Below are 27,977 nucleotides of genomic sequence, written 5' to 3'. Positions count from 1 at the left end.
ACACGCTCAAAATCCAAAGACATTAATTTCATTGCTTTTGCATTTTTTAAATAGGATTCCCACCACAGAGCTCTCCATCACACATAAAGATTGGCGACAAAGTGCGAGTAAAAACCTCCGTGACTACACCCAAGTACAAGTGGGGCTCTGTTACCCACAGGAGCGTGGGAGTTGTGAAAGGTAATGTGTATTCATTAAAAGAAAAAGTTTGTTGGGTTGGTTGCACAGAATTACGGACTTCGTTGTTTGTAGAATTGTAGTGTTGCCTGCAAGATTAATATTGAACTGTTGGAATGCTTTGCCTTTTTATAGCAAATTCTGGAAGTACAGTTGTAACTTGGTTGTTGAATGAAATCCATTCTGGAAGTCTGTTCGAATTCCGGAAATGTTCAAAAACCAAGGCGTGGCCTCCAATTGGCTGCAGGAGCTTCCTGCACTCAATCGGAACCTGCGTTGGACATTCGGGTTCCAAAGAACGTTCACAAACCATAACACTCGTTTCTGGGTTTGCGGCGTTTGGGAGCCAAAATGGACGAGTGCCAAGGTTTTCGACAACCAGGGTACGACTGTATTGGCTTGGCTCTAAGTATGTCGTTGTGCGAGCGGGAGGCACTTCTGCCCATGTAAGGTGGCAAATGTCAACATTATTTGCCAGTTATGCTTTCCCATTGCAGCTCTTCATGGCATCCCTTGCACTGTCCCAAAGACCTGGTTCACATGTCGCTCTAAGCCAAACTATGGCTTAGTGTGAATGCGTGCGTTCCCAGGAAAGAGGTCCTAGAAACTTTGCTCCTCCCTTATCAGTTTGCTGCCTCGCTATTATGAGCTAAGCCATCGCTTAATGTGGATTGAATTAGGGTTCATGGTTGAGCTCTCTGCATAACAAAGAGCAAACTTCCCCAGGAGCCTGTCTGTTCATGCTAAGTCATAGTATGGCTTAGTGTCACATATGGACTAGGCCACTGTGTCTCTGAATCCTCAGGAACAGGGTGTTTTTTGGGGGTGGGGAATGGGGACCAGCAGCAGGAAGCAGGGAGGTTGGAAAGCCCTGTTTTGTGAGCAATGCTTCAGTCACAGAATTTAGGGTCAAAGTTTTTTGGTAAACAATCCTGACATAAGACATACCTGTTTGGCGGGTTGGGGGGGATGTAATGGAATGGAGCTTGCTATTTCCATAAATTGATATTCCATTTTCATATGAAGGAGCTGTTAATAAGGAACACTATAGCTTTAAAAGTTACTTGGTCATTCTGAAAGTCATGTTGTGCTTTCCTCCACCTGACAGTTCAGATTGCATCAGGAAAGGGAGGGCAGTTTGTTGTGTTTTTGACACGAGCTTTCAAATAGAGGCAGAGTGTCACATATGCCTGCTTCACATTTTGGGTTTGATTTATTTTCAGGATAAAGCAATAGCTATTACACTTGTTCTCGAGTTAGAAGTGGTCTAAAAATCTGGATTAAATACTGGTTTTCAGGTTCACAGAAAGCTCGTTGTTTTAAAGCAAGGAATTGAGTACACCACTAAATATTTTATACCAGAAGTTTCATAAGTAGGAAATATCAGTACAGCAGTCACTGAAGTATGTGTATATCTCACAAATACTTTTTATATTTCCCATTTCTTCTCTTGTCACAGCTTTTAGTGCCAATGGTAAAGATGTCATTGTTGACTTTCCTCAGCAGTCTCATTGGACTGGATTACTGTCAGAAATGGAACTTGTTCCCAGTATTCATCCAGGGGTTACGTGAGTGTGTTTTTTTAAAAAATAAAAAACCCTTTAACCATTTTATTGTGGCTTTTTCTTTAAGTTGCATCTTTTTTCTTGTAGTGTTTCTATAACATAAAACATGGCCTGATTCCCCCCTCCCCTCAAAGATGCAACAGGTTAAAAAAACCTGAAAGAGTAGGCATCTTTGTAGTAGACGGTATAGAATGAGAATTTGTTTGGATTAAATTATGTGAACGGAATAGAAAAGCTAATGTGATAATTGAATTTTTGTTTCAATTAGGTGTGATGGCTGTCAGATGTTTCCCATCAATGGACCCAGATTTAAATGCAGAAACTGTGATGACTTTGATTTCTGTGAAACCTGTTTCAAAACCAGGAAACATAACACACGACACACTTTTGGAAGAATAAATGAGCCAGGTATTATACGTTATAGCTTAATGAAGTCTGAGACGTTTCTGCATAACTCTTTGTTGTGGGTAAAGTTTTTGGAAACCCCATTTTCTGAAACTGCTTCTGATTAACTTTCATTGGACCTCCTCTTTCTAATAAACTCAGCAGAATTCTTTATTGTGAACAAAGCTTGTAGGAAGAGCTTTGTGCTGTGTTTTAGTGTTTTTTATTGTATTTTAGTGTTTTGTTGGAAGCCGCCCAGAGTGGCTGGGGAAACCCAGCCAGATTGGCGAGGTATAAATAATAAATTATTATTATTATTAACTCTACAAATACAGTTCAGTATAATGCTCCAGCCTTTAGGACAGCATGCTCCTGAATTAAATAGTTGTCTTCAAATCTACAACACTAACTATTTACAATAGGTCAATCTCCAGTATTTTGTGGCCGCTCCGGAAAGCAACTGAAGAGGCGTCACAGTAGCCAGAGAGGGATGCTACTGGATGATTGGTCAAGAATCGTTAAAAATTTGAATGTGTCGTCTTCCGTGAATCAGGCCTCACGTTTGATTGATGGTGGGGACCAGTGCTGGCAGTCTTCTGGCTCCCAAGGAAAGGTGAGTTTTAAAGAAGTCGTTCGCGGGCTTCCCTCACATTTCAGTGTAATCTTCTCATTGCTGTCACCATCATTTGATAAAAGTAGAACTATACCTGCAGATATATATTTTTTAAAAGCAATACTGTTTTTATTATCTGAAACTACTTGCAAGTATTGTATTCTAAGAAGTAGTAGTCATGTTCACATGTAACTGTAGTCCACCGTGCCTCCAGAGAATTTTAGATAATTGCAGTCATTCCCCCCCCCCCCAGCACTGGATCCGTTTGGAGATTTTCCCTGACGTCCTTGTACACAGACTGAAAATGATTGTGGATCCTGCAGACAGCAGCTACATGCCCTCGTTGGTTGTGGTTTCAGGTATGGAACTGTCAGGGAATTGGTTTCATTATTGAGCAGCTTGTTTTGTTTTCTTGCAGTATGGTAATACAGGCAGTGTCTGCTTTAGGTGCATCTGATACGTGTATTCCAAACTTGGAAGTGACCTGAAAATATCACAAAAAGGGGTGGAGCAGGGCTTGGGCAGATCAGGGTGTTTAATATAATATTAATAATAATAATAATAGTAGTAGTAGTAATAATAATAATAATAATAATAATAAATTTTTATTTATATCCTGCCCTCCCCAGCCGAAGCCGGGCTCAGAGTGGCTAACAACAGTCAAATAATGCAACATTCTAAAATCATTTCATTATAAAATTAATTCAAATCAGATCAATGGCTAGAGTTCTGTGAGGACTGCCAAAAGAGGGAGTCAGGCTGTGCCCTGGCCAAAGGCCTGGTGGAACAGCTCTGTCTTGCAGGCCCTGCGGAAATATGTCAAGTCCCACAAGGCCCTAGTCTCTTGTGGCAGAGCGTTCCACCAGATCGGAGCCACAGCCAAAAAAGCCCTAGCTCTGGTTGAGGCCAGCCTAACCTCTCTGTGGCCTGGGACCTCCAAGATGTTTTTGTTTGAAGACCGTAAGTTTCTCTGTGGGACATAACAGGAGAAGCGGTCCCGTAGGTACGAGGGTCCTAGGCCGTTTGCTGGCTTTTACAATGGTTTCAAATATACATGATTTCACTTAACATGCGGTGCCTTGGAACATAACACCTGCATAAATTGAGAGTTGCCTGTACTGAAAAACAACAACTCCCAAATTAAAAATAATCCAGCATGCGTCTCTTTCCTTATGCTGCAGGTGGAAGTTCTTTAAACAATCTCATAGAGCTGAAGACAATCAACATTAATCCTACAGACACCACAGTTCCTCTTCTCGGTGATTGCACAGAGGTAGGTTATTGCTGGTTATAGGGAAGACTAATTAAGAAAGTTGTGCGTTGAACCCATGTAAGATGAATATTCTCTATGTTTTCCCCATGGCTTTCCGCTACAAGGTGTCAGATTTAAATGCCCGCTGTTATTGTGAAGAGTTCCTTTGTCACTTACTTTTTCGGGCGCATGAGGAATTTTTTTTTGTTTGCCAAGAAACCATGCTGTGATCTCTCCACAGCAATGTTGCTTAATGAGGACACTGGCTGGAGTTTATGTGTCTGTTGTTTAAATCTTGACATTAATGAACAAAATTAATGTTTTTGTGAGCCCCATCCCCTCCTTTTGTTGGGTATAGTTGCATATGCAGACAACGCAGATGCTGTGTCTAAAGAAAAAGTAAAAATCCATTGGAATGCAGGAAGTCGCTTGTCAGAACCCCAAGGGTCTGTCAGAGGTTAGACCTCCTATGTGGTTGAGGGTCTCTCTGTGAAAAGTAAGAGTGCCTCAGGTTTTCCCAAAGCAATAAAGGTCTTACCAAGTTAGGATGGCTCATTACAGAGCACACCTGAGCAGAATTAAGAACAGGAGTGGTTCTTTCATTTATTCAGGCTTTTTATTATTAAAAAGATTCCCTTTTATATTAATAAAACAGGAGGGAGAAGAAAGGTCAGAAGTAGGTAAAAATGGATACAAGTCCATACATATATAATTAATTCGTTTCCCTTTTCATAGTCTCAATCATAATATTAAAGCAGGCAGGCAGGTAGGCAGTTCTCTAGAGTCTTCCATCCTTTTGTCGCGTATTTTCTTATATTTGTGGCATTAAGTATATTAAGAACCAACACATAAACTTAATCCTTTTTAATTTCAGTATCATAGGTATATTGAAGTGGCTATAAAGCAGTGCAGGAGCTCTGGCATTGATTGCAAAATACACGGTCTCAGCATTTTGGGGCGTATTCGGGCAGAGGATGAAGACTTGGCTGCAGTCCCCTTTCTTGCTTCGGATAACGAAGAAGATGAAGATGATAAAGCTAACACTGGGAGGTATGGAATATTAGAGCAAAGATCTCTTGTAAAACACCACATGTAATTGCACACTGCTAAACTTGTTGGGACTTTCAAGTTCAGGATTAGGAATACTTTGTACCAAACGTTCCTTATTTTTATTTTCTTTAACAGATTATTTATTGATTTGATTGATTGATTGATTGATTGATTTCTATACTGCTTGATATATTTAAAAATATCTCTGAGTGGTGTACCAAAAACTGACGCAACAACCAGAAACTTAAATTTTTAAAAATACAGTGTTACGTAGTAATATGTTACATTAGTACAAAGCTACTACATCTATCTCAAATTCAATTCGTTATTTTCACAAAAATAGTTGTGTTGCAATTGTTGCAAATAAATAGTGAATAGATGGGTGACCATTAAAATCCTAGGGACAATCCCAATATATAAATTGGAAAGTTAACTCATTGCTTGCTTGCTTGCTTGCTTAGCCTTGTTAGAAAGAAGACGACAGGCCTGGAATCAGCAGCGACAATAAGGACCAAAGTTTTTGTTTGGGGCCTGAATGACAAAGACCAACTAGGAGGATTAAAAGGTTCTAAGGTATTGGGTGTTTTGTTTTTTTTAAATTGAAATACATGAAAACAATGTTGTGCTTCCTTTCTTCTTTGTGTGACTCTGCGTGTGTTGCAAGGCAATACCACCTTAAATGTCTTGTCATGCCTCTTTTTTTCTGGATCATTTGTTTATTTATTAAATTTACATACAGCCCTTCAGCCAAGGATTAGGCCTCTTCTTAACAGCTGCCAGTTGCTGCGGATTTAACATCCATCCAGCAGCTTCAGCCGTGTTATGCAGGAGGCCATCCTTGTTAAAAAAAACTTGTTTCTATGCAGTGGTCAGGACCGGAACACCTAAAATCCTATAAGCAATATGACATAGTAGAACGTTGTCTCCTGTCAGAAGCAGTATGGCTCTGAATCTCAGCTGCTGGGAAGGACAAGCAGGGAGAGCACTTGTATTCACTCACTGCTCGTGGGCTTGGCCAATATGAGTACAGGATGCTGCACATAGATATACTTTGGTCTCATCTGGCAGGACTTCTGTTCTTAACAGACTTGCAAAGATGGGTTGTTGCGGTTTTATTCTTGGGCTTCTTTCGGAAAGCATTGGCTTCCATTACTTGAAAGCATATGACCCAAACTTGAAAGGTATTTCAACTAGCAACTTATTTCTACCTTGATTAAGGAACAGCTGTTCAATAGCTAGTCAATACATTGTGTGGAGTGGCTTACAGGGTCCTAGTAATGTAAACAAGATTAGCATATATCGTGTCAAGCTGGCAACTGTGCATATTTCCTGGCGGCCAGGAAATAAGCCTTTGGTCAAAAGGGAGATGTGAATGCTGGTGCTAAATGAGATGCAGGGACACTTAATTCATAACTTAAAAACCTTTTGAATATAAAGAGTATTCTTTGAACGTGCGGTAAACATTCACTCGATGATCAGAAGATGACTTGCTAAGATTGGGAGAACAGTTTTAGGTATGCCATAGGCAAACCAGTGCTTTTGAAACGCCTTATGCTTGTTTATTTTCTGTATAATTTGCGTTTTACAGATAAAGGTTCCTTCGTTTTCCGAGACCCTCTCTGCCTTGAATGTGGTGCAGGTAGCTGGGGGATCCAAAAGCCTTTTTGCAGGTAGGGGAGCTCTCTGTCACGCAACTTAAAAAACGAAGCTGCTTTCGGCTGTCCCAATTTCTCCGTAATGGAACTCTGAGTTTCTCCTGTCTTTTAGTGACTGTGGAGGGTAAAGTGTATGCCTGCGGAGAGGCCACCAATGGAAGACTGGGATTAGGCTTATCGAGTGGAACCGTTCCCATTCCCCGGCAGATTACTGCTCTCAGTAATTATGTAGTCAAGAAAGTTGCTGTTCACTCAGGTACCAAATCTGTCCTTTCCTATCTCTGGGAATCAGTAAGATTATTATGTCAAATTGAAATAGGCTTCTTATCCAAACTACTTTGGAAGTCAAAATTACTTTGCATGTCAGTATTCTTCATGCTTTCTCTCTGCACAGGACTTTGCATAGGGAAGTGTTATGGGTGAAAGGGCAAGTGCCGTATCTAGTCTTAGAAACTTGTGTTAGCGGGGCTCTTTCTCTGTGCTAATACTGCGATGAATATTGCGAAATTAACTGCTGAGGTTTTATCAATAGCATCTCTTACAGTGGTGAATGGCACTATTTAGCGGGAAGGAAGCTCCATTGAAAATCCTTGTTATTGCATATTTTTACATGGCTCTTTATTTGTATATATTTTAAAATTTTACATACGGATGTTTTATGATAGCCTATATTTGTAATGCCTAATAAAAGTTTGGTGAAGTAAATAAGTAATATTGTGAAATGTAGATTAGGGTTTGAATGTGTGCCGCCATGTGATGGGGTGAAAGTACAGAGTGAAAATAAGCTAATTGAGTTGTTGTTTTGAGTTCCCCCCATTTCCTCATTTAGCAGGGTGGGAAATACTTAAATGTATTGTAATTACATTGTGGTGTTTGTTAGCAAACTGAGATGCTGCACGCAGTGGTCTCTAGTTCCTTAGACTTGCCTGATACATAATTTAATATTAGAGATATACACAAGGCATTTTGTCACAGAAGGGAGTGCAGGGAAGCCACTGTTGCTACCAACTTTTCTGAAGAGGTTTCTTTCTACTGTTTGATTCTCCCTTTCCCCCCCTCTAATCTTGGTGTGTTACCTTGTCAACCTTCTCATATTCTTATCCATTCCAGGTGGCCGCCATGCTATGGCTTTAACTGTTGATGGGAAGGTATTCTCTTGGGGCGAAGGAGATGATGGGAAACTTGGACACTTCAGTAGAATGTAAGGATGCCATTTTTGCTGCTGCTCTGAGCTTGCTGGATATTGGACACTCAGTTCATTTAGCTTGTGATACCTAATTTAAAGTTTAATTAAATAACCCGACTAAACAAACACAATGTATTTTGGGTTTTGTTTTTGTTTTCAGGAACTGTGATAAACCAAGGCTGATAGAAGCATTGAAAACAAAGCGTATCCGAGATATTGCCTGTGGAAGTTCTCACAGTGCTGCCATCACCTCCAGTGGTGAATTGTATACATGGGGCCTCGGAGAATATGGTCGACTGGGACACGGAGACAACACTACGCAGCTTAAGCCAAAGATGGTAAAATCAGAATATGTTTTCCCACCTTAGGTCACTTCAGTGCATAGGCTTGCTGAAATACAGCAAAAGTAGGAAAACAGCCCAAATGCCCTCATTTGTATATAGTAGAGGTGACATTTTAAAATAATGCTCTGGGTATCTGGATCAGAGATGGGCCTACCTAATGAGGTGTGTGAACTGTACACCCCCATTTATTGAATACCCTCCCCTCTGAGATCTGGCTGGTGCCAACGTTCTTTCCCTTTCTGTCACATTGCCTTTTGGGAGGGGGTTAATTTAACAAGTACAGCTGCTGATGGATGCATTGCCTGCTACATGAATATATTGGGTAAGGAATTCTTTTATCAACATTGGCTATTAAACTTCGGATCTCTTACCTATGTGTTATTTTGAAATCCACCCTGAGATAATGAATAAATAAAATGGTAAGTTTCTTTCTTCTTCATTGGATCAGGAGATGACTCAGTCAGTGTTGTTGCTTTCTTTAATTAATTGCAGCTTACACAGACCCAAGTTTTTGGATTGCTTTATTGTTGGTTAGCAGCAATCACAGATATCAAAGCACTCAGCCACTCTTCCTTCTTCCTCTCTTAGTCTTCCGTTCTTGAGATCTGGAATGGGAGCATGCAGACCTTCTTTTTGGGTGTGGGTGGGGTGGGGCTTAAATCAACTTTTTTCTCTTAAGTTCACTGTGCCAAATTGAATTTCTGGCCTAAGCTGGTATCCGTAGATCAACTGTATTTCTTAAATTGTGAGCAAATTGCACACAGTTCAAAATGAATGAATGAACCTCCTGTGTTTTGTGCCTTGTAGGTCAAAGTGCTCCTTGGTCATAGGGTCATTCAGGTTGCTTGTGGGAGCAGAGACGCTCAGACGCTGGCCTTGACCGATGAGGGTAAGTAACCTCTCCTCCTTATTGCCGCTTTAATAACGTATGGCTGTTGCAGCAATTAACACAAGCCTGTTTTCCTTAGGGCTCGTATTTTCCTGGGGAGATGGAGACTTTGGAAAACTCGGTCGAGGAGGAAGCGAAGGATGTAACATTCCTCAGAACATTGAAAGGCTGAATGGCCAGGGAGTCTGCCAGATAGAGTGCGGAGCTCAGTTCTCTTTGGCTCTAACCAAGTCTGGGGTGGTTTGGACATGGTATGTCGCGTTTAACAAATTGCACCCCCCCCCCAATTGTCATAAAACCAGCCAAACTGATAGGAAGAATGGAATCGTAGGGTTGCATCCTGATCAGTCGTCAGAGACACACATAATCATCCTATCAATGTTATTGTTTCATCTTCAGGGGCAAAGGCGACTACTTCAGACTAGGACACGGAACAGATGTCCATGTACGAAAACCCCAAGTGGTAGAAGGGTTGAGGGCGAAGAAGATCGTGCACGTGGCTGTAGGTGCACTCCATTGCCTAGCAGTCACTGACACAGGGCAGGTAAGAACCATTTGTCAGTCCATCACAAGACCATTACATGGCAGTAAGTTCCATGGGATCTACTTGCCATAACTTGTTCTGGACTGAATTTTGAGCTCCTGGCAATGAATAAGTAAGTGCTGGAGCACGGAATACAGCAATGTATTTGTGTGATGAATCACTTAAAACCATTGCCATTATTGGCTCTTCTTTGGTTGTGCCTCTTTCCAACAGTGCTGCAGGATGTTTTCCAGTGCAATTTACATTTCACAGTTTTTGCCACATTGTCCATTATATTAAGTGGTTCTATCTCAGCAAATGGAATAATGTTTGTCCTCTTCCTCTTCCCCTTCCCTTAAGCCAGTAAGAAAGAACAAACAGTGTGTTTTGTTTACAGTCTTCATTTAGCAAATGCAGCTATTGTAAAATGATTATCTTTGTTTGCTTAGAATATTTATGCCACCCTCTTAATCAGTGGAATTTATGAGGCACTCGGCAAATACAAAACCACAGAAAACTTCCACAAAGGTGACATTTGGCAACAGAAACCAAATACAGTAGAAGCATCAAATCATCTTAGAAGAGTAATATGTTTGGGTGCTGTGATGGGATGGTGAGCTGCTTGTGCGTAAAATCCTGATCCCTCAGAGTTTGGCTAAGTCCCCAAACCTCTGTCTGTGATGGAGCTCCTTAAGCATGGCTCCATCAATCGCTCGTTGAATCGGACAGTGGGCGTTTACGGAACTTCTTCCAGCATAAAAGCTCCTTAACGGAAACGCGTCTTCTGGACTCTCGGCGTGACAGTTTCCGCCGAGGAGTGGGTGTCCCTACGGGAGGTCCTGAAACCTCCCCACTGTTCTCGCTTGAAGTGTCTCTGAGCCCTCCCTCCGACTCACTTTCCCTTGGAACTCCACTTCTCCCCCTGCTGGTCCCCTCCTCCGCTGAGTGGTCTCTCTCACCCTCCATGAGCCCTTTCACCTCCTTTGTCTCAGATGACAGTTCCCTGACAGGTGCCTTAGAAAGTCAGCAACGAGGGAGCCTAATGAAGGAATAAGAATTATTTTCCAGAGGCATGTGCCAGTCAATTTGCTTCAAAAATAGCCACCAGGAGGCTACACTTTATGAAATTATTTTGCCAAGAATTTTAATTGCATTTGGAAACACTAGAATAAATATATCAACATTGCTAGTGAAGCAGTCAGGGAAGTAGATGCTAAAGTGGCTCACCTGCTTTTTTTGTTCCTAAAATTATTTTCATAATTGTTTGGCCTGTATTGGGACTTCATAGCGGCTAGTGATCATTGGTCTAGTTCACATGTACACTAAGCTAGTCTGTGGCTTAGCATGAATGATTAAACATGCGCACTGCACATTAGGAAAGAATTGTGGCTGCTTCACTCTTTCCCTGCTGCTGCTGCTGCTGCACTGCCAAGAGTTAAATCGGGACTTGGGCTTGTCTCCCCCAACAAGCTACAAGCAGTAAGCAAAAACCAAACCTTGCGTTGAAGTGAGACACTCCAGTAGCCCGGGTTTGGAGGTAATAGTAAGCCAAACTGTGATGTAGCTCTTGATAGCAAGGCAGCAGAACCAGCAGGAGGAGGGGAGGAGGAGCATAATAGTTCCAGAAACAAAAGTGCACTCCTTGTTCACTCTTAGCCATGCTATAACTTGAGCCACTATGTAAAATTTTTACTACGCTGTATTTCTTTTTAGTGTAGTAGCATGTGCGATGAACTGTGCCTTTCTGGAATCATTATTCAAGCCGTTTGCTCCAGTTCCATTTAGACTGAAACTTAACCTCCATTGGGTTGAATTTCAGCAAAGATAATGGGGTGTATGGATACAAGCAACAGCTTATTTAGGCGGGTCTGGATGACATGTGACCGCGGATGTGCGCACAGTGCAGAAACTGAAAATAGCCCCAAAATATCATAAAGACATCACAAAATGGGGTGGAACGGGCTTTCGTTTGCTCTTCTGATGCGTGTGGGGGTCCAGAATGTAACCCACACACAAAATGAGGATTACCTCTACACAACTGAGTTCAGAGCAAGATTCTGCATCTGTTAGATATTCCGTGGCTCAATCATTTATCCTTATTACTTTGAGTGTGCTGTATGTGAAATTTTCACTGAAAAAGAGAGATGCACAGAATGATTTGATTTATTGGCAGGTTTATGCTTGGGGAGATAATGATCACGGACAGCAAGGCAATGGGACAACTACAGTCAACAGAAAGCCCACTCTGGTGCAAGGTTTGGAAGGCCAGAAAATCACCCGTGTTGCTTGTGGGTCTTCCCATAGCGTGGCTTGGACAACCATGGACGTAGCTACACCCTCTGTGCACGAACCCGTTCTCTTTCAAACAGCGAGAGACCCTTTAGGAGCATCCTATTTGGGTAATATAAATAAATAAATGACAAATAAGCGTAAGAGAGGAAAGCGGTGTGGTGGCATTGTTGCTGTTGTGTGTGCTTAGCAAAATAGTATCGCCATAGAGAGAAAGCTAGTGGCCAGACCTCAGCCTTGTGGGATCTACTGGACCCAAGAACAAAAGACATGACACTTGAGGTTGAAGAATTCTGAGCCCAGGAATTAGTTTTGAGGAGCCAAACTGTGAATGGTGTTCACCCGCCTGCCACACAAAAATCCACTCCTAGTTATCTGGTTTTAATTCCTCCCTACTTTCTTCATTTAAACCATATAATTCTTTTTTTTTGGGGGGGGGGAGGAAGGGGGGGTGTCTGCAAGGTTTCTGACTCTCAAGTTCTTGTTCAGTTTCAAATAAGGCCTCTGCTAAAAGAGGAATGCTAACCAGGGCCATAGAGAAAGAAAGGAGTGCCAGTGCCAGCATAGTGTGGGTGTGGGTGTGTGGGTGTGTACACACACCCACACACACACACACACACATATGTAAGGATGCAGTTGATGTAAAAAAATTTTTGTGTAGTCTTCCCCCCCGCCTGGCCTTCTGGTACTAACTTGAACTGAAATTTGACATGCAAAACAGGACTGAATTAATTGAAGAGTCATTCTAATGGTAAAATATAAGTTTTCTCCACAGTGTCATCTTAAAAACACTGAACGCAGCAAAACAAAGGTGTGTGTGAGAGAGAAAGGAAGGGAGAAGGAGATTGTATGTGTATGAGGGGGCAGGGAGACAGGGAATGGAAATCTATAAACAATGAAGGAAGGAGCCAAATATCTTTCCTAGTTTATATTTGGTCCCAAACTAGCTTTGGGCTTCCCTGCTTGTTCTTCTGTGGCTGAGAAGTCTGTGTGTAAATTTGTCCTAATGGGAAACCTGGAAATCTTTTTATTTCCTGTAGGTGTCCCATCAGATGCCGATTCTTCTGCTGCTAGTAACAAAATCAATGGTGCAAACACCTCTAAACCTAACCGGCCTTCTCTTGCCAAGATCCTTTTGTCACTAGATGGCAACCTTGCCAAACAGCAGGCATTGTCTCATATACTGACAGCATTACAGATCATGTATGCCAGGTAAGCTTGGGCATAAGGATACATGGTTAAGTACATTTTCTTTTAGTATCTAATTGGGCTTGGCTCTTACACTCAGATTTTCTGATGCCTGTTGGATGCTGTGAAAGGAAATTGCTCATTTCACAAATCATATAAGTACACCATTTGGTTCAGAAGTTTGTCGGTCACTTTTCATCTGGAGTATAGTTGGTTTTTTGGGTGTGTGATGCAGATGTCCATGCAGATTGGACAGTTCATATAATAAGAGTTTTCTGTTGGGTGTTAAATAAACTTGTTAACAGGTCAGCTTTGAGTGGGTTGCGGGGGGGAAAGCAACACATGTATGTATAATTTTTCATAGCCAAAGCAGACCTGGCGAAGATATTGCTAACTTACTTAGGGTATCTTTGTTACAAGTTTTGAAATGTTTTACTTTTCCTCAGTCTCTTCTGACTTAGTCTTTCCTGCTTATCGTGTATTTAATTTTTAATTTTTAAAAAGAATTATAGGCTATATTCTGTTTTGTGGCCTTTCCTGTTAGGGATGCTTGAACTAAGAGGGTTCTTTATTTGTGCTGGATCAGGTGCCATGATTCTGTGCGACTTTATCACATTGTAATTTTTAATAAGGCTAATAATGAATCTGATGTCTTTTTTGCCCAGTGAGGCAAGTGTAATGTAACACAATAATATTCTGAATGCTTTCCTTTTGATTTTAGGGATGCTGTGGTTGGAGCACTAATGCCTGCAAGTATGATTGCACCAGTGGAATGTTTGTCTTCCTCGCCTGCTCCTCCAGACCTTTCTTCTACGGGCAGTGCACCCAATGGAGAAGATAGTATGCTAGTGGTAGATGTAGAAGAGAGACTGAGCCCAACCCCATGGCAAGACAGGAGAGTGGAGGTAATTCCCCCCCCCCCAACTCCCCACCCCCTCGACTGAATTATTAGAAAGATGGGTAGTAGAAAACTTTCAATTGATCGTCTAGATTTGTTTGCTTGCATAGAAGGTTTTGTATTGTTTGCAATCCAGCTCGCGAGATTTAAAAATACAGTGGTACCTTGGTTCTTGAACTTAATCCGTTTCGGGACTCCCAAAACCTTTCAAAAACCAAGGCACAGCTTCCGATTGGCTGTGGGAGCTTCTTGCACTCAAGCGGAAGCCGCGTCGGATGTTTGGCTTCCGAAAAACGTTCACAAACTGGAACACTTACTTACGGGTTTGCCGCATTTGGGAGCCAAGCCGTTCGAGAACCACTGTAGTCACTTGTGGGCTGAATCGCACTACACCCGGAAAAGTAAACTAGCAAGATTTTTAAGACACTAAGAGTTAGCTCACATAGCAGATGCTAAGGATACAAATTTAAATTTCTACATCTTACATAATTGTTTGAAAATGGCCATCTCAAGCATTTATCTTATGGAAGGACTCCAGAAGGGAATTTTTAGTGGAAGAAAGGCCACTGCAGAAGCTGGCAAGCCCAGCTGTGCATGTTTGGCTTGCATTTTAGTTAGTAAGCTCTTGCCATGGCAACGATCCTTTGGAGCAATGAAAATAATTGGGCAAAGGTGAACTTCTGGAAAATGTTAATTTAGGGTAGTTGTGTATGGTACTGTTGTGGTTATTGACTTGTTTTTTATACTGCTTAAACGGGATGCAAATGCTTTGCAAAGTCCTGCTGTATCTGATTCAATAAGCTTTCTTACTGTCATGCAACTCTGCTTGGCTAGGTGGCTTCTACAGACGATGCTGTGACTCCTTCAGCTGTAACTCCTTCGGCTTCTGCAGCCTCATCTCGTCCTTTTATTCCTGTTACCGATGATCCCGGAGCAGCCAGTATAATAGCAGAGACCATGACCAAAACCAAAGAGGTACCGTTTCTGTTTTTTCCACTGATGTATTGCATTTCCCTGAAAGTAACTGAACGTGGGTGGTGCTTGAGAGAGTTTATGCAGAACATGCTGCAGGATGCACCATGTGCAGGCTGGGTTGTTGGGTTGCCAGATGCTCCTATGATCATCACATTAATCTACCTCTTTATGCACTAGTCTGTATTTATGCAAAATACCAATTTTTAGTTAATGGCATTCCGTAGACCCTAGAGCAGGCATAGGCAAACTCGGCCCTCCAGATGTTTTGAGACTACAGTTCCCATAATCCCTGACCACTGGTCCTGTTAGCTAGGGATGATGGGAGTTGTATTCCCAAAACATATGGAGGGCCAAGTTTGCCTATGCCTGCCCTAGAGATAAATGCAACTTAGAATTGTTGGGACAATAATGCAATACACCACAATCTAACAGTATTATCTGTTTTGGATCCCTGAACTTGTCCCCTTCTAAAACCTTTGCCACGTCTGTCATTTTTGAAGTGTTAAAAATACGGATTTAGCAGGTAGGCTGAAAATAAGCCTGTGAGACCACAGAATCCAGGCCCAGAGATTTGCTTTCTTGATGGGCTTGTCCAGTGTGTGCTTCTGTCTTTGGGCACCTCCTTTAGGCTTCTGTGTATTCTCTTCATCTGCCTTTTCTTTTGTTTTGAAGGATGCAGAAAGCCAAAGCAAAGTCTCTGGTCCGGAGCCCCAGTACTTGGATGAGTTCACTGGTCTTCTGGTGCCAGATGACACCCGAGTCATGGTGGACCTCTTGAAGCTGGCCGTGTCCAGCCGCGCTGGAGAGAAGGGCAAGGATGTCCTTTCAGCTGTGCTGTCCGGCATGGGCACTGCTTACCCTCAGGTGACCTTGGGTTTTGCTTCATCAGTTGCTCTGTACTTGTAATGCTTCTTAAGTATACTGACATTCCTAATGTTGTTAATATACAGCTGAGAAGTCAAAGACTGCTGCAGATATCTAGGAATATCAGTGAACATTTGTATACACACACGCACACACCTGAGATGGCTAAAGATGTTTACAGAGTATTCTTCAGCAGCCCTTGCAATCTGTAACTGAATTGAGATGAAACTTTAGAACTGGAAAGAAGTTAATTTATTGAACGAGCTGGCAAGGTTGAAATTTTGTAGGGCAGGTGCATACATGCATAGCAAGTCGGTGGGGAAACCTGGTCCTTGTCTCCTCTGTTTTATTTAAAATTTATTTGTTTACATTATTTGTAGCCCACTCTTCACAGAACGTTTTCAGTCCCAGAGCAAGGGAACACAGTAATACAAATAAACTGAAAAAGAATATACAAAATCCCATAAACAGGGCCAATAAACAATGAAACAGTTCTGCCATAAGGTAAACAAGCAAAATTGCAACAGCATAAATTAGTATTTCCAATTTAACAATACTGAAAGTCAGTAAGGGCTGCTGGGTAATGATGTCCAGGTGGATTTGCTGGCCACCCCCATCTCTCTTCAATGTGATTTATTTATTTAGCGTTTCCTTTATTCTGCACCTTTTTCTTGTTGCCAGCAAATTACCTCTCAGAGGCAGCTTCACTCCTGGACTGAAGGATCAGTTTGCCTCCTACCCAATGCCACCTCGACATTTAGGCACTGGCATAGCAATGGGGGGGGGCAAGGGGACTGCGGCCCTAGACCCAGAAGCTTGGGGGGTTGGCTAGCACCTAGCCATCAGCAGCAAGGGTTGGGTAAGTGCACTCCTGCCCCAGGCGCTGGCACACAGCACTATGCCCCTGCATCTAGGGACTGTTTCACCTTCTTTTCTACTATAGATCTTGCTTGAAACAACTATTGCAAATTTTTAAAATTTACATGCCACTTCTGATAGCAACCTTAATGTTTGTTTTAAGCTTGCTATTGTTGGAACATTGATTGACCTGCAAAAAGAATGAGGAGCATCTATGTATGCAAAAAATAAATCTCATGAGATTTGTATTTTCAGGTTGCTGATATGCTGCTGGAGCTGTGCGTTACGGAGCTGGAAGATGTGGCAACGGATTCTCAAAGCGGTCGCCTGTCTTCACAACCGGTGGTGGTGGAAAGTAGTCATCCGTATACAGATGATACTTCTACCAGTGGCACTGTTAAAATACCAGGTACTAAATTCTCATAAGGTGTACACTCAAAGGTGGAAATGGATTCTACACCTTCACTAAAATTTATACAGCAAATGAATAGGGGCTACTGAAAAAGTGTGTGGTTTTATCAAGTTTTGTTAAGGTAGTAAATCATGCATGTTTGTAGCTGCTGACGTGGCTTAAATTTCCCTAATGTATATAAACAACAACAACAGAAGCAATGCAGTTTGTCCTTAAGTTTGTGCAAAGATTGCTTGATTATCCCTGGGCACACAGATGTAATGATAGAGGGCAATACTTCCATCATAGTTTCACTAATGTTTTTTGCAACACAATGGCTTTTATATCTGTTAGGATATAACTGTTTGGTGGATATTTTAGATTCATTCAGAAGTAACTGTGTCCATATTTTCCATTGAAATCATAGCATATTTCTTTAGTAAAATAATAATTTTTGTTGCAAGTGCTAGTATGCTCAGCTAAACAGCTGAAGTTCAGGTTTGGAGTTGTAAAAGGTACACACAAGCCTATGAATGCTTTGTACTTCAGATGCTTATCCTGCAGGGTTTTAAATTAACCTGTCAGAAAGATGATGCTCTTTTTTAAAAAAAGAAAAGAAAAGAAGGGGCTTTACTTCTGTGGCTTTCACCCTTTAGGTGCTGAAGGGCTTCGAGTAGAATTTGACCGTCAGTGTTCCACAGAAAGACGCCATGACCCTCTCACTGTCATGGATGGAGTCAACCGGATAGTTTCTGTCCGATCAGGTAATGAGACAATATATCAGATTGAGCGTTGTGCCAAACGCTTTATTGTTCTTTGTGTTTTATCAGCAAAAAAAGGTATTACAGATTGGTCTCTTAACAGGGGTGAGAAACCTTTATATAAGAAGGGTGGTAAGTCTATGGGAAAGCTACATTGGGGACTACAGCTGATGGAAGGCAAAGCCAAGAACCAAAAATGGGCAGACGCACCTCTTCTCTCCCCCATTCTGTTCTTTCTGACACCCCTTTCTCTTTCTTCGTTGCTGCTTTTCCGACTTCCAGGCAGTTAGCGCTCCAGCTGCCCAACAGGGATACACCTCTATCCTTCCTCTGCAGATGGGAAGGCATAAGAGCTTGTCTCTGTGCCTGCTGCGTAGTTTGCAGCTCCCAGGGGAAAAGTTGGGCGACCGGAAGCACACTGGCCGCTGTTTCCCAAGGAGCTGGGAGAGTGCCTTTAGGCAACAACACCCAATGCTCGCACTGCACCCAGAGGGAAAGACTGGGTGTAGGGAGCACGTCTTTGTTAGTCCTAGATCCCAAAGCTGCACAGAATGCATTTGGGCTTTCAGCCTTTGCTGACCTTTCTCATGCGTTCCATTGGATAGGGTGGCTGTGTGGATCGGACACAGCAGATCCCATAGGATTTGGCTGTTGGCCACATTCATCACTTGAGCCTCACATTCCTCACTACTAGATGATAGGTTGATTTTTTGGGAACAACAGCCTGGGAAGCTAACAACATAAATGGTGTTACAGAAGCATGATAATAATCATTAATCACAATCAATTTGATTGATTGTGAGCACTGGAGTTGAATATTTCCACCCAATCCTTCTGGCGTGTGCAGGTGGCGCTGTGGTCTAAACCACTTCTTGTTGATCAGAAGGTTGGCGGTTCGAATCCACGTGGTGGTGGTGAGCTCCTGTTGCTCTGTCCCAGCTTCTGCCAACCTAGCAGTTCAAAAGCACACCAGTGCAAGTAGATAAATAGACCACTGCGGCAGGAAGGTAAATAGCATTTGTGTGCGCTCTGGTTTCCGTCATGATGTTCTTTTGCGCCAGAAGCAGTTTAGTCATGCTAGCCACATGACATGGAAAGCTGTCTGTGGACAATTGCTGGCTCCCTCGGCCTGAAACCATTATTAGCGCCACACCCCATAGTAACCTTTGACTGGATTTAACCTTCCAGGAGTCCTTTACCTTTTACCTTACTATTTTTATTAATATTTTTGGGCAATTTGTATTAGCTTTTAGTTTCTAGTTTCATTCTTCATGCTCTCATTGTGCTTTGTGAAACTCAGAGTGTAGTTGGGAAACAAAACAACCACTTGGATCCGAGGACAACTTTCAGGCTTTGTAAGGCTGTTTCCCTTGCATCTCTGGTGACAGAACCAGTAATAACAGATTCTGGGTTCATATTAATTCTTACTGATCTGCTGCAGATAGAGCCGCAGTGCCACTTTGTTCAACAGCCACATTGTGTTTTAGTAGTAGCAGATACTAGTTGTTCGTAATAGTCCCCAGTGAATTTGAATTTTGTTGGCAGTGGGTACCATCATTGTGTGTGGCGCTTTAGTGAGTGACATACAGCAAACTCTGCAGCCGTTTGTTAACTCTTTGTCTCATCCAAACTTGTAGGTCGCGAATGGTCTGACTGGTCTAGTGAACTGCGCATTCCAGGCGATGAATTAAAATGGAAATTCATCAGCGACGGTTCTGTGAATGGATGGGGCTGGCGCTTCACAGTTTATCCCATCATGCCGGCGGCCGGTGAATGTTTTAATTGCTTAATTGCACTAGTATATTTGTTCCTTTGTTTTTCACAGGGATCAGGGATAGTTGTGCTAGCAAGCTAAGAAACAACTTAAGCTAGGAGGAAAGAGAGAGCTTGAGTTAAGTTTGTGTTAAAGAAAATCTGGATTCCAGGTTGAGCTGATGATTGTCTATTTTTTAAGTTGTAAGGTGCCTCAGGGTGGTTTATTTACACCAGAAGGCCAGGTCTCAAATAAATAGTACAAGCCCAAGTGTTAGACAGAGGAATGGCTAATATTATTCCTGTTTCTGCCTGTAGGTCCCAAAGACCTTCTTTCAGATCGCTGCATCCTTTCTTGCCCATCAATGGATTTGGTAACATGTTTGCTGGATTTCCGTTTGAATTTCGCTTCCAACAGGAGCATAGTTCCTCGCTTGGCAGCCTCGCTGGCAGCATGTGCTCAGCTGAGTGCTCTGGGTAGGTGCAGTTTTGGAAAAGTTTCTGATCTGTATGTTTAATGGATTGCTAAGCCAATCTGCTTATATATATGTATCTTACGCATTTTTAGCTGCTGGTCACAGAATGTGGGCCTTACAGAGACTGCGGAAGTTGCTAACTACTGAATTCGGCCAATCAATTAACATCAACCGAATACTGGGAGACAACGATGGCGAAGCACGAGCTATGGTAAGAAGCTCAGATTTCCAGTGGCAACGTGAGTTCTTGAGATTGCTCTAATGCTGGCGTAAATTGTAAGACACGAATAGCTCACAGCAACCTTCCTGTCATTAATCAAACATGTAATACCACACCACCTGGGGCTTTTTAAAGCTCTAGCAATGCTTTGAGTAATGTTTCGCTTGTCTTTTAGATACTTGACAGATGGTTTTAACACCATTTAGCAAGTAGCAGTCAGGAGAATTTCCTTCCTCTTGTACAAATCATGATGAATTTTGTGATAGCAGCCATGTAACTGGGGGCGGGGGAGAGAAATACTATTATTGATATGTTTTATTATATTACTGATATTTATAAGCTGCTCTGGGAGCCTTTTGTTTTCTAGAGTGGTGTAAAAACACTTTAAACAGGAAACAAAAATGCATTAGAGTTGGTTAGGCAGTACCAGCAAATCTTCTATAGTTACACAGATGAGTTCATTCACGACCCCCACCCCCAATCTAGTGATGTTTGGCAGTACAGTGGTACCTTGGGTTACATACGCTTCAGGTTACATACGCTTCAGGTTACAGACTCCGCTAACCCAGAAATAGTACCTCAGGTTAAGAACTTTGCTTCAGGATGAGAACAGAAATCATGCTCTAGCGGCGCGGCAGCAGCAGGAGGCCCCATTAGCTAAAGTGGTGCTTCAGGTTAAGAACAGTTTCAGGTTAAGAACGGACCTTCAGAACGAATTAAGTACTTAACCTGAGGTACCACTGTATAGGTTTACAACTTCTTCATTACAAAAGTGCAACCATTGTCAAGTGCCGCTTAGAAACTAATACTACTTTATTCTGCTTCTCCCCCCCGCCCTAGAGTTTCACAGGCAGTGCCTTAGCTGCTCTTGTTAAAGGCCTTCCTGAAGCATTGCAGCGGCAGTTTGATTACGAAGATCCCATTGTCAGAGGTGGCAAACAACTTCTCCACAGTCCTTTCTTTAAGGTAGGATGACATGGGGTACAAACCGTAGAAGCCCAGAGTGGGGTCTCCTTAGCATTACTTAAGGGGAAATTTGTCATTACAATCCTAACTGTGCTACGTGGATAAAGGGGGGGGGAGAGGGGGAGAGATGTTCCTACAAGAAAAGAAGAAAGCCATATCTTTTAAAGAGAACTTAAAAAAAAAATTAACTTGAAGAACAGCCAGAAAATATTTTAATTTGAATAGCCATCATATTACTGCCTGGTCTGGCTGAAGCCTTGTGCTTTCAAACTATGTTGTTTTTATTTGTAGGTGCTTGTAGCTCTTGCTTGTGATCTGGAACTGGATACCCTTCCCTGCTGTGCAGAGACACACAAATGGGCTTGGTTTAGGAGATACTGCATGGCTTCGAGAGTTGCTGTAGCCCTTGATAAGAGGACACCATTGCCTCGCCTCTTCCTTGATGAGGTACTTGGAGAACTGGTTCAACTTCATGCTAAAGTGTGTGTGTGTGTACACACACATAAAAAAAAAATATTATCATGGACAATGGTGCAGCATGCAGACATTTAAGTACATGTGCCAAATAAGACCACCAGGATATATCGTTTGAGAACTAACAGCTCCTTCACTCTTTCAGTGGAGATTCCAGTGCCTCATTGGCTGCTGTTACTGTCAAGGAAAATTCAAACCATGAAGAAAACTGCACTTTCTTTAACCAATCATTAAATTGTGCGGTTTATATCGCAGGTGGCCAAGAAAATTCGAGAACTAATGGCAGATAATGAAAATATGGATGTTCTGCACGAGAGCCATGATGTTTTTAAGCGAGAGCAAGATGAACAGCTTGTACAGTGGATGAACAGGTAACCTGAAAACATTATAGGTTTTTTGGGGGGGTGGGGTGGGGTGGGGTAGGGTGTTAAAGTGTTGGTACTGCATTTCTTCTTTGGAATATATGAAAAGTTTGAGGGAACACGGAATTTCAGCCCATTCACAGGACTTCTCTTCTCAACAGGCGACCGGATGATTGGACGCTTTCTGCTGGAGGCAGCGGGACTATTTATGGCTGGGGCCATAATCACAGAGGACAGCTTGGAGGCATAGAAGGTGCTAAGGTCAAAGTTCCTACTCCCTGTGAAGCCCTTGCCACGCTTCGGCCAGTGCAGTTGATTGGCGGAGAGCAGACACTTTTTGCAGTGACTGCTGATGGAAAGGTAAGACGATGTTAATGTCAAGCTGAGCCACTGACATTGAAATTGTCTGTGAAGCGGGACGGGAACATGCTCAGTGAATGAAAAGAAAGATTTGCAAGCTTGTAAAGAAAAACGTTAGCTTATTTGGGCAAAATTTGTTATGTGAGATCAGAGCTACAAAGCCAGTGACAATCACAGGAAACCCCTCTAGGTTCCAAGCTCTGCAGCAATATTGGCAATTAAGCATGAGGCACAAATCACCACACAATTCGTTTAGAGCTTTCGTTGTATCATGAATATGCAGATTGTATATTGAAAACTCTAATCTGCTAGAACTATAGTCATAGTTTTTTTGTTTTGTTTTGTTTAGACAGGCCACAAGCCACTAACTGGTTGTTGTGGCAGGGTCTTATGAGGGTGGATGTAATGCATTTTATCTTCTTTTTATGTTTTTAAATGGTTTTAAGTGTTCAAATTCAGTGCTGTTTTAAAAGGGTAACTTATTTGGTTTAAAAATAATTATATTGATGAGTGTGTTTTTAGTTGTACGTGCTTTAATTCACGTGAGCTGCCTTGAGTTCTGTGCTGGGAGAAAGGTGGGATATAAACAAACAAATGCACCATAAAAGCGGTTTCATGAGAACTACAAAAAGAGGAAAGCTGGTTCATAGCACATAAGAACAAATTCTTATTGTTGCCTGTGCGGTGTGATTGCACATTCTGTGTGATTTAATTCCCTTGCTGTATCAATTCATATTTTTAAAAAAGCAATCAGGTGAATGGCAAAGTTATTTTCTTGAAATCCCCCCTGTAGCAGTGTTGTGGGGAAGAACTAAATACTCCCTCTATTCCTTACGGTTTCTGTCTGAAACTTGACCATGCAGAAGAGTTGAGTGTGCTCCACAGAGAACCTAAGAATCAACCCAGAATATGTAGCGTAAGAAGGCTGAGAGCATCTGCACAACACAGATAATTTTTGCAAACAAATAGCTACAAAGCTCATCCTTTCCATGTGACTAATAATGCAGGTCTCCATAGAACTGTATTCATGCAAGTAGGGTTTCCTCAACCCCACCTTAAGCCTCTTGATCCCCTCTTCTTGTGCATAGGTTGTGCTGATTTTGCTGCATAAACAACGACACTCAAAGCATGAATAGCAGAAACAGAATGAATGATACAACAAACTCATATGATTGACAGATCCTTTTTTTTTTTTAGTTATATGCCACAGGATACGGGGCAGGTGGAAGGCTTGGAATTGGGGGGACAGAGTCTGTTTCTACTCCAACATTACTGGAGTCCATTCAGCACGTGTTTATAAAGAAAGTTGCTGTGAATTCTGGAGGAAAGCACTGTCTGGCGCTGTCTTCTGAAGGAGAAGTCTATTCCTGGGGAGAGGCAGAGGATGGCAAGCTGGGTCATGGCAACCGAAGGTAAACACAGTAAATTTTTAACCGGAGAATATATTTAAGTACATAGGAGGCATTGCAGAATCATAAAACAGAGGAAAACGTGTGCCTCTGTCTGGAACTTTGGCTGAATGGACTCCTGCTCCACGCAGTCTCTCATGCCATTTCACAGGATGGGAATGGAATGAAACATTTGACCTCTGTGTTACGATCCTCTATTTGCAGACAAAACGCTTGTTTAGGGGGGTGGTTTATGCTGTGAGATTTTCTCAAGCTATGATTTAATGATTCCCATCACCGTCAGTTACTTTGCTATATTTACACTATATAAATAAGCTGTGTACTCATTTTCATTTTGTTTTCTTTTTTAGTCCTTGCGATCGTCCTCGAGTCATTGAATCCCTGCGGGGCATAGAAGTTGTTGACATTGCAGCGGGCGGAGCGCACAGTGCATGCATTACTGCCGCAGGGGATCTTTACACGTGGGGCAAGGGAAGATACGGACGACTTGGCCATGGGGATAGTGAGGATCAGCTGAAACCGAAATTGGTGAGATGGTGTCATATGCTTCAGTCATTTTTTAAAAAAATGGTTACAAAAGCCTCCTATTTATTACGGTGGATGATGAAGTTTTCAGATTGGGCTATTCCTCTTGCACAAGACTGAGGCAGGAGCAGAGAATTATGGGAGGTAGACTGCTTCTCCTCAGTTTTTTTCTTCCTGCCTGGATGGAGCAGTTTGACACTCCCGGCTCTCAGTGTTTTACTGTTTTCTGATCAGTTAAGTCTTCTCATTTTCTGATATTCCTCTTTATTTATTTATCTCTCTGTTACTTTGCCTGTATTGTGGTTCCCTTCTGTGTCTTTCCTTACATTGGTCCACCGCTGAGGTAAAATTAAACAACAGCAACAAATATTTCCTCCTCCTCTTTCACTGTCCTGGGTTCATTGATTTCCTCTCGTTTCTTACTTATTTCAGTTCCTTTATCATTTCTTTTATTTTTTTCTTCATTCCTTCTCCTTCTTTGTTGGCCATCGCCACTTTGGCACTTAAACAGCCATTTACTTCAGTGAAAAAGCCTGCTGACTTTTGGGTGTGTGGGAACCACAGGCCTGTTCTCAGCACTTTGGGGAATAATGCGTCTTCTAGTCTCGGCCAAGCTGAGCAGGGTTTTTCTCCTGCACATAGCTGCCAAGTGGGGGTTAAATCCTTCTGCTTGGGCTGCCCCTTGCTGGGAACAGGCACCCTCCCACCCACCCTCCCACCCACCCACCAGCTGACATAAGTGACACCAGCTTTTCATAGATAGCAGAGTTTGTTCAGTGTCCAAGACCCTGAGGTGGCATGAGGCATATTTGGGGGGAGGGGATCCTTACTTTGATTCATGACATTTTGTACAGCTCTTTGCTTATTATTCATTATTCCTAGTATAAACTTGCCTTACTAGAAAGACCTAATGATATAACAACAACAACAAATTATTTATACCCCGCTGATCTAGCTGGGTTTCCCCAGCCACTCTGGGCGGCTTCCAACAAATATTAAAAATACATTAAAACATCAGTCATTAAAAACTTCCCTGAACAGGGCTGCCTTCAGATGTCTTATGAACGTCAGATAGTTGTTTATCTCTTTGACATCTGGTGGGAGGGCGTTCCACAGGGCGGGTGCCACTACCGAGAAGGCCCTCTGCCTGGTTCTCTGTAACTTGGCTTCTCGCAGTGAGGGAACCGCCAGAAGGCCCTCGGCGCTGGCCTACATAAGGATGAGCGGACCTACATAAGTTAGTGTACGTTTTGTTTTATTTTTTGCTGCCTAAAGCTCAGGTTATCGAGATTTCTTTCCTAAAAAACCTCTTGCCTATCTTCTAGGTGGAAGCACTCCAGGGCTACCGTGTGATTGACATAGCCTGTGGCAGTGGAGATGCACAGACACTCTGCTTGACGGATGATGATACTGTTTGGTCATGGGGAGATGGAGACTATGGGAAACTTGGGAGAGGGGGCAGTGATGGCTGCAAAGTACCGATGAAGGTATTTTGAGTTTCAAACTTCTGTAATAAGAGAGACAGAACTCGACAACCTGAAATAGAACAGATTTTATTTTACGTTTGGCATAAGCTAGCTGAGTTAGGGAATTATAGTGAATGCTAAGACTTTTATATGTGCTGTTGAGTTAAAAGTATTCCATGAAAATATTTTAATTTTTTTGAGATTCTTTGCTGACATTTCAAAATTTCCTATTAGTGTTTGAGTATGAAATTGCCATGCCCTTGATAAAAGGGACCATAATTTTTGCACCATGATTAAGAATCACTCTGCTATATATTACTTTTTAGGTTAGAATGATCCATTAGCTGTTACAAATCAAAAGTTATGCAAGTGTCTTAACAGCATGAATTTTGACATACTGACATGCAGTGGGGATTTATTGTTCCACCAGCATAGTTACCAAGATATTTCCTTCCATTTCTTAAACAATACACATAAGAGGAAGTCTTAAGAGAGGCGCAATGTCATTTCCATCCAAAAAACATCTGTATACCAATCTGTTACTATTTCAACAAATTCTAAGACTTTGACAGATTGATTCTCAAAATGTGATTTATAAGAGTATGCAGAAGTCTCTTGAGGGTTTCATCCTCCTTTTTTTGTTATTAAAATATTTTGTCCCTTTGGGCCTGTACATCCCTCTCCAAAAAGTTTAAATCAAAATTTCAAAATCCACCATAGTGTCCAGTTAAAGTAGTCAGAAAATTTTCCTCGTTTTTGGTATATTTTGCTTGTTATATTCCCACTACTTCAGTAAAGTCAAGCGTATCCTTCTCTTTCCAAATCTCTAATGCACTTCTTGTCAAGTTTCTTTGTGAGATTTTACCATATGCTATCGCCAACCTGCTTGGAGATCACTTTGGGAGAACAACATTGGCAGTTAGTCTCCAGATGTTGATTTCATTTGCTTAGTTTATTTTTTCTGTGGATGTTTGAATAGTACCTCTTTAAAACAAGCCCTCAGGAGAAAATAGAGTGGTGAGAATCAGATCGTTTAAAATTATTTCTCTTAAGTTACTATAATAAAAACTTATTTTAGTCAACATTAAAATCATTATCTGACTAAGAATTCCAGTTTATTTTTAAGCTGTGTCTATATGCTGTGGGCTATGAAGCTGTCCTATCCTTTGAGTTACGTTCAAACATTTCTTCCCTAGATCGATTCTCTCACTGGAGTTGGAGTTGTCAAAGTAGAATGTGGCTCACAGTTTTCTGTAGCCCTTACTAAGTCTGGAGCAGTCTATACCTGGTAAGTGAGCCAGTGATTGCGGATGAATTCATATGAGAAATGTAAAAACAGTTCTTTGTGGTTCTTGGTTTTCTTTCTGCAAAAGCACCATCAGGTTATACTGGTTTTGATTTCACTTAACTTTAATTTTAAAAATGCTATTTTGAAAAAAAAAACCTTAAAGAACAAGTGCTACTTTATCTTAAATTTGTTCCCAACAGATACTGCATTGCAAAGCCACATTTATTTAATACGAAAACTAAGAGGCTTTTGTGAACAACCTATCTAGCATTTTGCTGGTTAATTCTAGGAGAGGAAACTTAAGATCTGAGTGCCCTAATTCACCCACGTCAGGCTAGTCTGACTAAGAATTGCCAATTGATTGAAGAAAAAACAAATGCACTGATTGAAACTTGTGTTGCAATTACAGGGGCAAAGGAGATTACCATCGATTAGGGCATGGATCAGATGATCACGTCCGGAGACCTCGCCAGGTCCAGGGGTTGCAAGGAAAGAAAGTCATTGCTATTGCAACTGGCTCTTTACACTGTGTCTGTTGCACTGAAGATGGTATGTAAAAAACCAAACAAACCCCACCCTCTTCCGTCCTGTCTCCCATGACTGCTTTTATTTTGAACGTGCTAGCGAGAAAGGAAAAGATGTTCCAATTATGAATAATGAAGCATCTTTGATGCAAATATATAATTGTGATATAAGAGAACAGTGTACCTCTGATCAACAGTTGCTACGAGATAAAATGTTGGAAGCAAGCCTTCAAGTCTTGCTTTATAGGCTTCCCAGCAACATGCCAGATTTGACTGAGATATTCCTTGCTCTG

At 41.8% G+C, this 27,977-nt stretch overlaps 1 protein-coding gene across 8 annotated transcripts in view; it reads left to right on the top strand.

Annotated features, from left to right (window-relative positions):
• Positions 1–27,977, top strand: part of HERC2 (HECT and RLD domain containing E3 ubiquitin protein ligase 2) — a 93,929-nt gene that overhangs the window by 50,999 nt on the left and 14,953 nt on the right. For 7 of the 8 annotated variants that reach the window (XM_083610263.1, XM_083610261.1, XM_083610259.1 and 4 more), the window contains exons 50-83: positions 55–180; positions 1,637–1,745; positions 2,011–2,150; positions 2,549–2,739; positions 2,993–3,098; positions 3,921–4,012; positions 4,866–5,041; positions 5,503–5,614; positions 6,630–6,711; positions 6,809–6,952; positions 7,807–7,897; positions 8,043–8,220; positions 9,034–9,115; positions 9,195–9,366; positions 9,515–9,659; positions 11,812–12,037; positions 12,968–13,139; positions 13,837–14,020; positions 14,848–14,988; positions 15,661–15,852; positions 16,966–17,119; positions 17,758–17,865; positions 19,500–19,631; positions 19,933–20,091; positions 20,183–20,301; positions 21,151–21,276; positions 21,568–21,723; positions 22,006–22,121; positions 22,274–22,472; positions 23,670–23,884; positions 24,232–24,409; positions 25,732–25,893; positions 27,069–27,160; positions 27,570–27,709. In XM_083610263.1, coding sequence (XP_083466389.1) covers positions 55–180; positions 1,637–1,745; positions 2,011–2,150; positions 2,549–2,739; positions 2,993–3,098; positions 3,921–4,012; positions 4,866–5,041; positions 5,503–5,614; positions 6,630–6,711; positions 6,809–6,952; positions 7,807–7,897; positions 8,043–8,220; positions 9,034–9,115; positions 9,195–9,366; positions 9,515–9,659; positions 11,812–12,037; positions 12,968–13,139; positions 13,837–14,020; positions 14,848–14,988; positions 15,661–15,852; positions 16,966–17,119; positions 17,758–17,865; positions 19,500–19,631; positions 19,933–20,091; positions 20,183–20,301; positions 21,151–21,276; positions 21,568–21,723; positions 22,006–22,121; positions 22,274–22,472; positions 23,670–23,884; positions 24,232–24,409; positions 25,732–25,893; positions 27,069–27,160; positions 27,570–27,709 — 4,917 coding nt within the window. The remainder of the gene's footprint in view (positions 1–54; positions 181–1,636; positions 1,746–2,010; positions 2,151–2,548; positions 2,740–2,992; positions 3,099–3,920; positions 4,013–4,865; positions 5,042–5,502; positions 5,615–6,629; positions 6,712–6,808; positions 6,953–7,806; positions 7,898–8,042; positions 8,221–9,033; positions 9,116–9,194; positions 9,367–9,514; positions 9,660–11,811; positions 12,038–12,967; positions 13,140–13,836; positions 14,021–14,847; positions 14,989–15,660; positions 15,853–16,965; positions 17,120–17,757; positions 17,866–19,499; positions 19,632–19,932; positions 20,092–20,182; positions 20,302–21,150; positions 21,277–21,567; positions 21,724–22,005; positions 22,122–22,273; positions 22,473–23,669; positions 23,885–24,231; positions 24,410–25,731; positions 25,894–27,068; positions 27,161–27,569; positions 27,710–27,977) is intronic. The other variant, XM_083610265.1, reaches the window with a different exon arrangement.

The sequence above is a fragment of the Podarcis filfolensis genome, assembly GCF_964270895.1.
Source record: "Podarcis filfolensis genome assembly, chromosome: 4".
In the NCBI taxonomy this organism is placed as follows: Eukaryota; Metazoa; Chordata; class Lepidosauria; order Squamata; family Lacertidae; genus Podarcis; species Podarcis filfolensis.
Note: the sequence above shows the minus strand (reverse complement) of the source record. Positions and strands in the feature narration are given on the sequence as shown.